The following is a 13,495-nucleotide window of genomic DNA, read 5'->3' on the forward strand; positions in this document are numbered from 1 at the left end:
AGAAGCGACAGCCATTGATGTTATGCATGAACTGGGGCTAAGGTTCACTTATGTATACCATCAACATTTGATGGTTGCAATTTGAACTTTTTGTATTGCCTTGTCACCTCATGCTTAATGTTTTTTTCAATGGAGACACTTTACACATTCAGCTGCAAGAGTCTCTGGATTAAGTAGGTTTGTGATCTAATTATCTGGGTTGTCTTTACTACAAGAAATAAGAAAAAATTACCTATTCTGTATCAGTTATTCTATTCTATACAGAAACTGTAGCAACAGTATTTAGGAAAGGTTTCCCCACCGCCAACTCAATCTCTTATTTTCAGATTTCAATTTTGGCCCCTTAGCAAAGATAGTAGATGTATTCTAGCATACATTGCTTTTGGGCAACCACCTCCCCTTTCAGTGAGATTTGTGCAAGTCCCTTTGAAGTGGCCAGCAGTTGCAGTGCAGTACTGGTTCTGACTTGTGCCCATTGCCACAGCTGCAGTTGCACTGTATGCAGTTGCACTTTATATATTGTTTTGATAAAGCAACAGTGAAGAGCAAAGAGTGATCTACTATGCCACTCTGTTTATTTCAGATTTAGTGTATCCTCCGTAGCTATAATGCTGCGGAAGAAAGGAGGTTGCATTAAAAAAGGAAGTGTTGCTAAATACCCACAAAGCATTAACCTCCTACATCGATTTAATTTGTTATCTCTGATTCCTGTGTTTTCCAAGTCATCATCACAACACTGGCCTTTACTTAGATAATATACTGCTAACACCCATGAACTATGCAATAATAATTAATGAAGTGCTTGCGGCTACTGCAGAGAGTGCATCCTGTGTCTCAGTTAACGGTAATAATCCTCCATAAAAGGATGAGTGCTACTACCAGGACTCTTATCCTCAGTGGGGTTCAGACTTACTCATGGATTCCCATTAACTAGACACCCACTTTGAATATCCTGCTTTTCCATTATAGATATAACAAGGTATCATCCGTCTCATGAAACATGTTCTTCTCAATAGCAGTTTCAGATGGTGAAAGTTTTACCAGTGGTACTTCTGGAGTAGTATCACTTTTTTAAAAACCCAGAGATGGCTAGATTGACACTGTTATGTGTAACATATCACCGATTCTCACTGCACCTGTTTCCTAAAACTTGCAAAAATTATTATATTTTGGGTGGAACAGACTGTTGCAAGAAACCCTTAACTGTTCCTATGCAATGTTTCTTTTTGTCTTCTTCCCAGCCAAGTGTGTTATAATGGCATAGGTGTTTCGTGCGTCTTTTAAAGCTCTTCTGTTGAAAAATCATCAGCATAAGGTATAAGACAGCATGTGACGTGATGCCCACGTGCTGTGCATTTTGCCTTTCCCATGGCATGAGAGATGAGAGCAGAGAAATGCACAGTCTAATGGCATACCATCTGGGGTTGTCCTTTGCAAATGGCTATGTTCACACATAACTTTGGCCTTGGTAACCCATATGAATAGGGGTTGTGTGCTAGTGCATGTAGCCTGATAACTCCAACCTTGCTCTTCCATTTTCATGATCATGTCAGCAAACTACTAGGTGGAGAGCTTGGCATGGTGTCTGGTCGTAGGCTCACGCTTCGTTTCACCCTAATAAGCACATGGTTGTTAAAGCAAGAACAATCATGATTTAAGGTGGTTAGGGATTGTGTATGTGCTGGGGTAAAACAAATCACAATCCCAGTTTAGGCTGTTGTGCTAAGCTGTCCACTTTGTGGTTTGTTTATCTACTCACACGAAGGGAGGAGCAAAGTAGGACCATTCAGTCTGCTTGCACTAGCGTGCAATTCGTGCACACTGTAGCTTATTAAACCATAGTTTTATGGTCTAGAGTTATGTGCAAATGGGGCCATTGGTGGGAAGAAGAAAGAATTGAATGGTAGCAGTAACTGCTAAGCAGTTCCATGTTTCTTCTAATAGCTAGCTCCACCCTTTGCATATAATGTTCTTTTCCCAATAAGTCCACTATTATTAGTTTACTATTCAGTTAACCTCCTGATCACAGCTTGCAGCATCTAAATGCTTAGATTTATGCTGATTCTGCCCTATTAGCTGTGAACCTGAAACCACAAAATACAGCTCAGCAGGAATCAAGTTTCTCCTCTGCCAGAGGACAGACTGACTGTTCCTGTTTTATTGAAAATGTTGATCGAAGCAGCCTTTTTCTAGGTAAGCTTAAAAAAGAAAGATGTCTTTGAAAATCTTCTGCCATATCCTAAAACGATGTTGGACATTATCCAGTTAAAGTTAAGCACTTCTAGGGCTGGAATCCTAAACGCTAAGGAGTAAACCCTATTGACCACAGTGAAACTTACTTCGGATGAAATGCAACAGAATTGTGCTGTATCCCATTAATTTCAGTGGAAGAGTTAAGCCTTACTGTTCAGCTAGAATTAAAGAATGGAAATGGTTAAGTTTAGTTGTAAAGTGCTCATTACTTATAGGTTATCCTAGAAATATTTGATAATATTTTTATTATGGACATTTGGAAAGTTCTTGCATGAACTGTTTTCTACCATTTTGTTTTCATCCTAGCATACAACCGTTTTGCCTTTTATATTAATTGAGATGAGAACAACACATCATGAATATCCCAGCAGGACCTGTGGCTTGGTTGCTGTGTGCACCTTTTCGGTTGGCTACATATTGTGGTAAGAGATACCTTTTCACGTTGTGAAATCTGATTATCTATTTCATTGTGGACATAACCACAGATATACATGCAGGTCCCGCTTTCCAAACACAGTATTCCCAGGAAATTGTTCGTTAGGTGAGTGTTCACATAACAAGCTGATGATTTCCATTCTTTCCTATGAGGCCATTTCTTAGCCATGATCTCTCTCCCCCTTCCCGTTATGGTTTTTCCTTAAAATGGCTGCAGCCGACCATCAAAAGAAACAAAGGAAAAACTGTTTTGTATCTATCCTGCTCTCTGATTCTCTCTGATCTCCCCTACACTCCCCGCCCCCATAGTATCTGCCTGAAAATGGCTGCTGCCAAACCGCCAAACACAAGCAAGTAAGGAAGCAGGCAAACTTTGACTGTTTGGATATCTGAACTCATGGAGTATATAGCAAAGCTTGGCATAATTTTTGTGTTTGGATAAGTGAATTTTCACATAACAAGTGGGTGGATAACGGAACCTGCGTGTACTGCTTGCTTTGTCTTGTGTCTATGCTGAGGGCTTTCTGATACTATATAGATCTCTCATACACATACCCTTAGTCAAGCATCTGTTTCCACCAAGCATGAGCTTTTCCCCTTGCACTTTTAATGTATCCATTCATTTATCTTAGCTTCTTCCTGGCTTTCAGATCAGCTAGGCCATATCGCAGATTGGAAATGTAAAACCATCCCATGAGTTTGAAGCATGTATATTTAGAAGTACCCTTAATCTGTAAGTAAGCATGATAGGAAAAGCTGTTGATAGATCTGGAGAAATTTATTTATGTATTCTGTTCCTTCTACCAATGCTTACTCATCGATCATGCAGTAAGACGTTTCAGGACTGAAGTCTGTATTTCCAGAATTTGAAACTTGCCATAATAATTCAAGATGCCTGAACTAAAGCTCTAGTTACCTAAAGCAGTTGTTCCCAATTGGTGGTCTGAGGATATCAACCTTTCAAAAGTAGGGAGTCCATGACTTGGCTTTTGAAAAACAGGGATTCTAGAGTACTTAGCTAATTGGGAACCATTGACCTAAAGGATTTCCTTTCCCTTATGTCCTACTGTAGTTTTGAAGACTGACCAAAACTACAATCTACTGGGGCCCACAGTCTACTGGGGAGTTAGATTTCTTGCATGTTTGAGGACAGCTATGGGCACTTGGCCTTTGCCTGTAAAGGTAGAAAGCTAAAGTCTGAGACATGAGCATAATCCGTAAAACAAAAAACCATTTACGTTTTCTACGTATCCTTATGGTAATGTGAAATATTACAGCCATGTGTATTTAAATTAAAATATCCTTTCACCTCACCTTTGATGAGATTTACGATTAGTATACTTTCCCTGAAGTTCTAGTTTTTGTTCTTTCCTCCTAAGGAATACTTAGCACTAAATGGTCTGCTTTTTTCTAAACCTTGCAAATGGTAGAGATTCAACAAAATGGCTCTGGCCTTGCACTCTAAAGTGTGCCTTAATGCATGTTCCCTTGTGCTAATCTAATAATGAGATTGGACAGGAATTGCAATGTTAAAGACATTCATTAGAATTAATAACAACTAATCTTGTGCAGAAGCTTTATGCCTAAGGTTGATCAGCCCATTATTGTGCAGTATTGAGTTAGCATGTTTTCAAGGACAATGAACTCCTTAACAAAGGCCATTGGGTAATGTTTCCATGGTTGCACTGCTACTTTTCCTTCTCACATTTGTAATATAGACAATGCAGGACTACTCATAATGCTGCCAGTCCAGAGAAGGGCAGGATGGAAGGATTCTAGTGTAATATGCAGGGGTGGGTTCTGTGTTTAAATGATGTCAGCCTGGGTAGTCATAGGTGGTTCTGAAGCCTGTTCTTGAAGTGGCACATAAATTGACTTTCTCTTTCCCATTTAACTTTAGTAATAATTACTTTCCATTTGCTTGTTCAGTCGCTCTGGGGTCAAGCATGCAAAACCTAAATGGAAAACTTGCTTTGCAATTACCATGCTGCCGGAATCCCAATGGTGTAGTGTAGGGATTAGTCACGGAAGGTCCTTGGACCAGTCATGGTCTTGTGGGACAAGCTCTTGTTCTTAATCCTGGGCAGATCTACACTCATGGTTTTTAATGCTAAAAAAGAGTTATGGAGTGGTTCCGATATAGCCACATGACGTTCATTTTTAGCGTTAATAATGCGTTATTAAAGTGTGACACCAGAGGGCGCTACAGAGCAACCCCCTTCCAAATACAGGTAGACCTTGTGGAATGGGACTTTCAGCCTTGATGGTATTTTTAAATATTGTTCTAATAACATTTAAAAGGTGAGTGTAGATCCAGCCCCTGTCTTTGCTCCTGTACTGATACATGTAAAGCCTGTGAATCAAATCCTGATTCATGCTTCCTGCTCCCTCCTCTCTTTCCGCCCCCAAAGTGTCATGGTTTCCCAAGCTTGTTTATTCCTTCTTCTTTTTTACTTTCCCACACTGGCAATGGAATCTCCTACTAATCATCAATAAACTGAAAGAGAGATTGAAAAGAATCTACATCTGCATATGTGCATGTTTTGCCTGGTTCCAGCTTGCTTCTATAAAGGTTTCCAGGATATACACCCATAATAGATACTTATGGTACATTTTAGGGAGTAACTTCTTCCCCATAAGTCTCCTCATCTGTTCATGTAATCAGGTGAGATCCTGCTTCCAATGCCTCTGCCTCCTTAAGTTAAGCTTGCTGCTACAAGGAACAGAGCTTTCTCTGTAGTGGCACCTTCATTGCATCCTCTTCCCAAGGAGCCCTACCTGGTTTACTGTCATAAACCTTCCCCCCCCCCCCCCACTTTATAAGCCTTTCGGGACTGAAATGACATGGGGAATTTATTAGTCCGCTACAATTTCTCACACTATGCCCTGAAATCAGAGAGCGGTACTCTTTCCCCCCTACTTTTTAATATTGGCTTTTATTATAATTAGGGTAGAGCTGCATGCAATATGGGAGACATGAACTGATGGTGCCATGTTTTTGTTTCTATTCTAAGGCATGAACAGAGGCCTGCAGCTTAGATTTGTTTTTTTCAGGGGCTTTCAGTATATCTTTAAGAAAAACCATACAAAGGTTTTATGCAAGACTTCCTTCACATATGTGCTACAATTTCAGTCTTCAGAGATCTTTGGGGCATGTCCTAAGCATTCAGCAGTCAACAGAAATAGGCACACTTACATCACTTGGGCTGCTGGAAACAAAACAACTAGATTACGTCCAGGTAAGCAGCAAACAGAATTAGGGGTTGTGACGACAGAGGCAGCCCATTCGAACATCAGACCAATGCACCGAGGAGCTTCCACACTAGCAGTGAATGCCAATATCATTCTTATCTGCAGAATGGGAAAATTCTGGCTAAAAGGTGAGAGAGAATTGTGATTTGAGCATTGTGGAAAACTTGCCTATATGACCAACAGCAAATCCACAGTAGACAAGCCCAGCATATAAATAGACAGATACGTTGCAACTCTGAATACACCTAGGTTTATGGCTATCTGTATTTAACAATTAATCATAAATAACAATTAGGAATCAAAAAGTGTTACAATAGTTGCAATTGCTGGGATGAGACCAAAGGTTTCCTTCTTCTTTTGGGGGGTGGGAATCCATCCATTGCTGCAAGAATCCCTCAGTCAGAAGAAAGGAACCTTTGGAGCCAACCCATTGTTAGTGTTATTAACACTACAGCCCAGTTGCCATTTGCATAATGGTAAGCCACATTTATATCTTTTTTTCAAAACCATTCAAAAAGGGTGGGTGGATGTTTCGTAGATGTATACCAAAATCTCACTAAACATAATCAATAGAGTTTACTTCTAAATAGACATAGGATTCTGCTCATAGAAAAAAAGTTCTTGCTATTGTATAATTTTATTTATTTAAAGAAAACTTCTGATTTCTCTCTGTATTTATATTAGGGTCTGTTGGATTTATCATGTAACAGGGGTTTGGGTGTACCCTCTCTTGGAGTACCTTGGCTCAGGTGCTAAAATTATCTTCTTTGCTACTGTAACTGCAATAATTAACATCTTCTACTTGCTGGGTGAGATCCTAAACAACTGCATCTGGGATACACAAAAATGTGAGTATTATTTGAGAAGCACTGATGTAACTATGAAACAAGGACTGATTCACATATTGCCATGGACATTGTAAAGTTCTCTGAGAGTGACTCCACCATGTCCTTTTCATGTGGAGAGGTGTTTAAATTCTGTCACATGGTGGTTATTCCATACAATGTTACTTTGTCAGAAAAAACCCCCATAAATTTTCTATCATTTCAATCCAATCTGGTAGCATTCAGTTATTTTCCATTGCTGCAGTTTCATGCAAACTCCTTTCCACACAAAATGATTGCATTGAAATCAGTACATGAAGTTGCTTGCACACTCATGCATTGATGTATTTTGGGCTTAATTTGAGACTGGGTGTGTGGGTGTGGGTGATTATCATTGCCTGGTTTTGGACATTTAGCTGAGAGCATCAGATGACAACAAATAAATACATAAATCCAGAAATTTCTAGGGAGTTAAAGGGGTAATTAGCAAAAATCACCTTCCGCCACCACTTCTATTCATGGAAGCCTCTGCTGGATCAAAGATCATTCCATGAATGAAACAACACCATTGGGTGATACTCCGAGTCCCAATAAGTTCTGCAAAGGTGATTGAGGATGTGCCTGTTGTGATCCAGATAAGATCTAAATTGGATGTTCTTAAAAAGGTTTGACAAGTACACCACATATCACAAAATTATACAATGAGCTTATGCCATCCTATAATAAAGGTTGGGGTGGAAAGAAAAAAGCATTTACAAGTCTGAAAGGTTTCCCCCTCTCTTCCTTTAAGAGTTACATTTTTTAAAAAACACACCACTACTGACAAAATAATTTGCAGTTACTTTTTCCAAACTAAACCACAAACATGGTAGGCAAAGAAAAATCTTCCCATTCTATGGGCCAGAGTCAGCCCACAGGTCTGAAGATAACATAATTTCTGCCAGCGTATTTGATCCATCAGCAGTAAAATGCTTCTCAAGAAAGGATAGAGCCTCTTTTATGAAGAAAAATGAAACGCTACAGCTTGAAACCACTGGAAAAGTTTCCTCCAGCAGCAGAGAGGACACAGGAGACCAGAATTGGCATCAGCACAGGATCCAAAGCCAATATGCGTTTCTGGAGCTGAGCCATTGTTTTGTTTTCTTAAACCTTTGACTGACTATCAAATTATTTTTGGTTTGTCAGCAACACCCAGCCCATTGTATGTAGACTATTGGCGATGTCCAAACCAAATTGTTTCATTACTCTGTCTTTCAACAAAATCGCCACTACCAGACGCTTTTGCCCTTCTGCTGTAATTTGGGCAGATATGGGTGTGTTTTTCAAAGAAGCCCATGATAAGAAATCTGAGCCAAGCAGATTTTCCATTTGAAAAGTACTGTGATTTATGGTCAGGTTTCCTTTTGAGAGGTTCCTTCTCATCTCTGCCCACCCTCTAGACCCCTGTCCTATTGAAAAGAAAGATAAGAAATTTCTTTTTTGGGATATGCAGCAGCACTGGAAACTTCCAAAAGAAACACTTTCAGAATAGATTGGAGGTGTTTGGCAGGGTGGTTTGGTCCAAATTAGCTAAACAGACAAAAGAACAAAACTTTTGCCAGAAGCTAAGAATAGAACTTTGCCCAGGAACAAGCGTTTGAAAGAGACGAATGTTTCCATTGCCAGAAAAACACAATCAATGGCCATGAATGAGTTACACTATGAGTGCAATGCCTGCACATGGAGAATCCCAAGGGGGTTCAACAGAACCTGCACCCCCCCCTACACACCTGAACAAGTGCATGGACACACAAGCAGGCAGCACCTCTCACAGCCCCATCCAAGCCCCCTTCTCTGTGCCTTGCAAGTTACTTATGCTGGGCTTTCACTGCCTGGATTGCTCAAAAAGAACGAGAAACACAGTAAAGGATGCTGTTGACAATACCTGGATCTTTTTCATAGATGAGGTAAGTGTTGCTGCCTGTAGATTTTTCTTAAGGAAAATAAGACGGGGAAATTTTGCAATTTTTTTTAACCCATTATCATCTGCTGTTTCTGGTTCCTGTGGTGACTTCAGCGACATGTTTGCTGCTTGCCACATTTCCCTCTATCGCACCTACAGTTTACAATATGTTGAATCTGTGGTGGGGTTTTGTTCTGTTCTGGTTGTTTCTAGGAATTGATTTTGGTTTTTGGAGGCTGGAGCCAGGCAATAGTTATAAAGAATCCTTTTTAAAGAACCATTTTAAAGAAAGTGGTTTTGAGTGAGGTTTTGCTTCCCATGATTTTCACACTCTTTATTTTGCCTGACGGTTAAATAGGTTTTGCAGGTTTTGGAGCAGTAAGAACTGTTGTTTTTATCTCCAGCAAAAATGAGTAGTACACTCCAGAAGCAGTGATCCTTCTTTCAAAGTGTCTTCAGCTCTCTGAAGAAACAACAACCTGGTGACTATTTCCAGGCTATGTTTTGTCCTTGCTGTGCTTCAATGTTCCTCTATGGATTGTGGGTTTTCTTTGGCCACATTACTTTAAAATAAAATTAATATTAAAGGCCAAATGCACCCAGAGACACCTGTGCACCTACCATACTAATAACATTTGGGGGGGAGGTCATTTAAAGAATGGTTGTGTAGGAAAGTTAACTTCTGGTGTCTCTGAGATTGAGCAGAAGTTGTGCAAGATCAGAAGCACCCATTCCCCCTCACAGAGTCGAGGCATTTGCGTGGGTATTGCTGAACTTAGAGAAGATTGTGCCATCAGATCTGAAAGGGGAAGGAGGGCTGTGTCTCTAGTAGTAGAGAATGGGCAGGAGATGGGCACCTCAGAACTGCACCTCTAGAAGCAAAATTATTTGTATAATTTTGGTAAGGAAGGAGAGACTGGGGCAATGATCCTTTATCACTTTGGGATGTTTTATTGAAATCAATAAACCTTGCAAAATGTTGGCAATCTAAAAGCTAAGACTGCCACAGTCAAGTTAGTACATACCAACTGCAGGTCTGCTCTGAAATAAGTCCCATTGAATCTAAAGGATGGAAGTCTTAGCGGAGTTAAGTCTCTATACTATGGCCACATAGCGGGGTGTGACCTTACTGAGAATAAGCCCCTTGAAATCGTTGGGATTTACTTCTGAGTAACCATTGCTAGGATTAACTGCAAGAAATCGACCAATGGAATACTACTCTGGCAACGGCTGAACTTTCCAAGCTGCTTGCAGCACTTTAATTCATGGGTCTCATTATAATGAGCTAATACAGATATATTGTTACAATTACAGATCCAAGTTATTGGTGTGTTTGAGGTCTTTGAAATCAAGGATGACTGTGGACTGGTGTCACAGACAGCTGGTATAAGAATTTGGACATTTTTGTGTGGGCATAAATGCATATTACACTTAATGGCTTTAAAAGGATGCCCCCAAACCTACCCATCAGCAGTTAATAATATGACTTGGAGAACCTGAAATATTTTGTTGCCTATCCCAGCATAGACATTGTTTTGTAACCATGAATATAATACATGCTCATAAGTAAATAGACATCATGAAGAATGATCTTCACCATTATTCAACAAGGAATGAGGCGGAGAAGCTTCAAATGTGGAAGAAATAGGACTTCCGGGTTGGCGCCATCGCCGAATGGCGGACTCCCTCCGAGCTCCGGAGGGAGCCTGCTCGGTAGGGGCTGGGTCCTGCCGCGCCGGCGACGCGGGGACCCTTAAAAACCATGGGCGCTAGAACCCATGGACACGGTGACTCGGCTGGCACCTTTTGAGCCCCCCCCCCGACCCGCGAAGGAGCCTTTTTAAAGGCTGCGGAATGGGTGACAGGGGGGGGGTGGTGCTCTGAGTCCTCCGCTTCCCCTGCCGAGCGAAGCCGCATGCCATTCGACGGAGAGCGCGGACTTCTTCCATTGGAAATTCGGACTTAAAAGTACAACCCGTGAGTAATCGGAACTTGGACTAAAAAAGGCGAAATTTTTTTTAAATAATTCGGAACGAGCGGGGGAGGTATAAAAAGGAAGTCAGCCCCCCACCCCCGTTGTAGAGGAGCTAAAGTAAAGGACTTAACATCTAAGATTGAGTGCAACCTTATTTTGATAAAGTTATGAAATTTCGCAATGGAAAATTATAAGATTGAGCTGGAGGAGAAAAGTGGAATTTATTTAAAAAGCAACCCCCCCCCCGGAACCTGGGAGCGTCTTAGCGAGAGCGCCGGGAGAAGACAAGGAGAGGTTTTGACAGCTGTCAAAGAGCTGTCAAAGCAGAAGAACAATAATGAGAACTATGTTACGAGGACTTTGCCGGTTATATTTGTTACAATTTGGATACAAAATGTTTAAAACAAGGAATAATAAAGTTACTTTGACTGGTGGACGTGATCTGGAAGGGAACTGAGTTATTATAATCCACCTAGAGGAGCCGAGGGATATTACAAGTTGTTGACATCGAATTTGACAGAACCTTTTATCTCCTGGGAAACTGCAGAAATGGAACATTATTTTGACTACAGAGGTTTACACACTAAAGTAGACAATAGACTTATCTATTGAAAATGGAAGGGACTTGGCATCATGTTTCGTTCCTGAATAACAGAGCCTCTGCAGCGGAATTTAGAAGCTTTTGGAATTAGAACATTTGTGCAGGAAAACAGGAAAAGAAAGAGGAGAGAGACCAACAAGAACATCAAAAATAATAAGAATTGGACAAAGTTGGAAGTGGGAACATTTGGGAAATCCAGATTTGAAAGGTTTAAGAAATAAAATTGGAGTTTTACTCCCAAGTATATAAAAATCTGGATGGAAAAAATGGGCCTTTTTGAGATAGACTCCTTCCAAGATTGGACATTTAAAATTAAAGAAGACTGGTAAAGGACTATGGCTTAAATAAATGTGGGAACTCCAGGAAGACATTAGATGTTGATTAATACGGGAAACGCAACCAGGAAAAGGGGGAGGGATTTGGAATCCAAAGGCTGTAAAATCAAAATCATATTTTATTTTATTATATTTAATCTATTATGTATATTAAAGAGGGGAACGCGCGGAAGGGAATAGGTCGATCTTAGGAGATGGGAAAATATTTTTAAATAGGGCTAATGATAACAAGGTTAAAATTTGGGATAATAAATTGCTGAATTTATTTGTAAGAATTGGAATACAAGAGGGGGAGGGGAGGGGAAGTCCTGGAAAGATGTTATGGAAAATAAGATCTTAAATTTGGATGTTTTGTTTTTTTTATATTATTGGAAATTCTTAATAAATATTATTTTAAAAAAAAAAAAAACAAATGTGGAAGAAATATATCAGACAAGCTATTATTTAACAGTAAAAAGCCAGTATGGTTGCAGATTATTTGGTTAGTCTGGTCCCATTTTGTCAGCATTCTGCCGCCTATTATCATGCATTGGGAAGGCACCAAAGGAGAAACAAAGGGCAGGGTTTGGCAAATGAGTCTCAGCAGCAGCAGATCTGCACAATGGGGCTCTTTCCCTCCCCACTCCCTTGCACACAGTCCAAAATTGGCCTGGGGGAGGGTGAGGAGAAGCCTTGGAACAGGGCATGGAGGGAGGGGGAATCATTCTGCTTGGCAAACCCAAATGCTTATACCCTGATAGAATGATCACCTTAGGATGTACAACGTTAAATTCCTCCCAAAATTTTGCAGAAGAAGCATAAGGATGCAGTGCCTTCCGATTTCCTCAGGTGTTTCAAAAATTGTTTTCTGTTTGTGCTCAGGTATGGAAGAAGGAAAAGAAAAGCCTAAATTGGACTGAACGTGAAAGAGGAAAACAAGATTTGCTGCTATACGGAAGACATCTCGGTGTCAAGAGATTGGCCATTTACATGAACAGTGCATCCAGGATACTTTTATTTTCTCTTTAAAAAGAAAAGGGATATTGATTTATTGTCCCACTCCTTCCTGATACCTGCCTCTGCCCATAACACTATATATGATACATTTCTCCACGACTCTTCTACACATGTAATTATGTATGTTACTATGTTAAGTGTCTTTCCTGTGGCAGCATTATTGAAGTCTGCTCTGTCTCTGATTTGGAAATCAGTGGGGAAATTGTTTGCATATCTAGCTGTATAAAGCCACGTCTTCAAAAGAGTGGAAAACTTAACACACACATGCAAATATTTTGAATCAGAGAGTTCTGTGGAATTAACAAATCAGAGAGTTCTGTGGAATTTTAATCATCACATTACGGACAAGAAGTGTCTGGGACAATGGCGGTCAACTAGGGCTATAAAAATTGTTAAAACAAACTGATTTAACTCAGTGCTGCTAAAGTACAAAACCACATCAGTAAAAAACAAAAATAGTCCCCCTTCGTTCAAAAAAGTTCTTGCTGCTCAGGTGTTTGCAGGTACATCTTAATAGCACCACCTGGTTTTCTTCACATCAAGAAGAAATGGCAGAACTTCATCATACTCCTTCCAGGAGCAATGACAAGATGGACTCCTTTTATTTAATATTTATTTGGCACTGGGCTTAAATTTTACAGTAAATGAGGAAGACAGGGATTGGTGAATGGTAGGATTGGAATAGGAGAGCATCAGGTAAGAGGAGTGGCTGAGTCAGAGCCAGTCCAACTGCACAAACAACTCAGGATCACTTGGGGGAGCAAACCGGAGCCAGTGAAGTAGCATGCAATCTGCAAAGCATGCCCAAGGCCCCTTGCGTCACAGAAGCAGGATGTCCAACCACCGTAGTCTCAGGGATCACCAGTCTCTAGTCAGTGGTCT

General features: G+C 40.4%; 1 protein-coding gene across 1 annotated transcript in view; it reads left to right on the forward strand.

Moving 5' to 3' along the window:
- AIG1 (androgen induced 1) overlaps positions 1-13,074 on the forward strand; it is an 82,644-nt gene extending 69,570 nt beyond the window's left edge. Inside the window, exons 4-6 of the mRNA XM_081855374.1 lie at positions 2,560-2,675; positions 6,625-6,788; positions 12,479-13,074. Of these exons, the coding sequence (XP_081711500.1) occupies positions 2,560-2,675; positions 6,625-6,788; positions 12,479-12,516 (318 nt within the window). The 3' untranslated portion in view covers positions 12,517-13,074. The remainder of the gene's footprint in view (positions 1-2,559; positions 2,676-6,624; positions 6,789-12,478) is intronic.
- Positions 13,075-13,495: the final 421 nt, after the last annotated feature.

Source organism: Podarcis erhardii (assembly GCF_964252035.2).
Source record: "Podarcis erhardii genome assembly, chromosome: 3".
In the NCBI taxonomy this organism is placed as follows: Eukaryota; Metazoa; Chordata; class Lepidosauria; order Squamata; family Lacertidae; genus Podarcis; species Podarcis erhardii.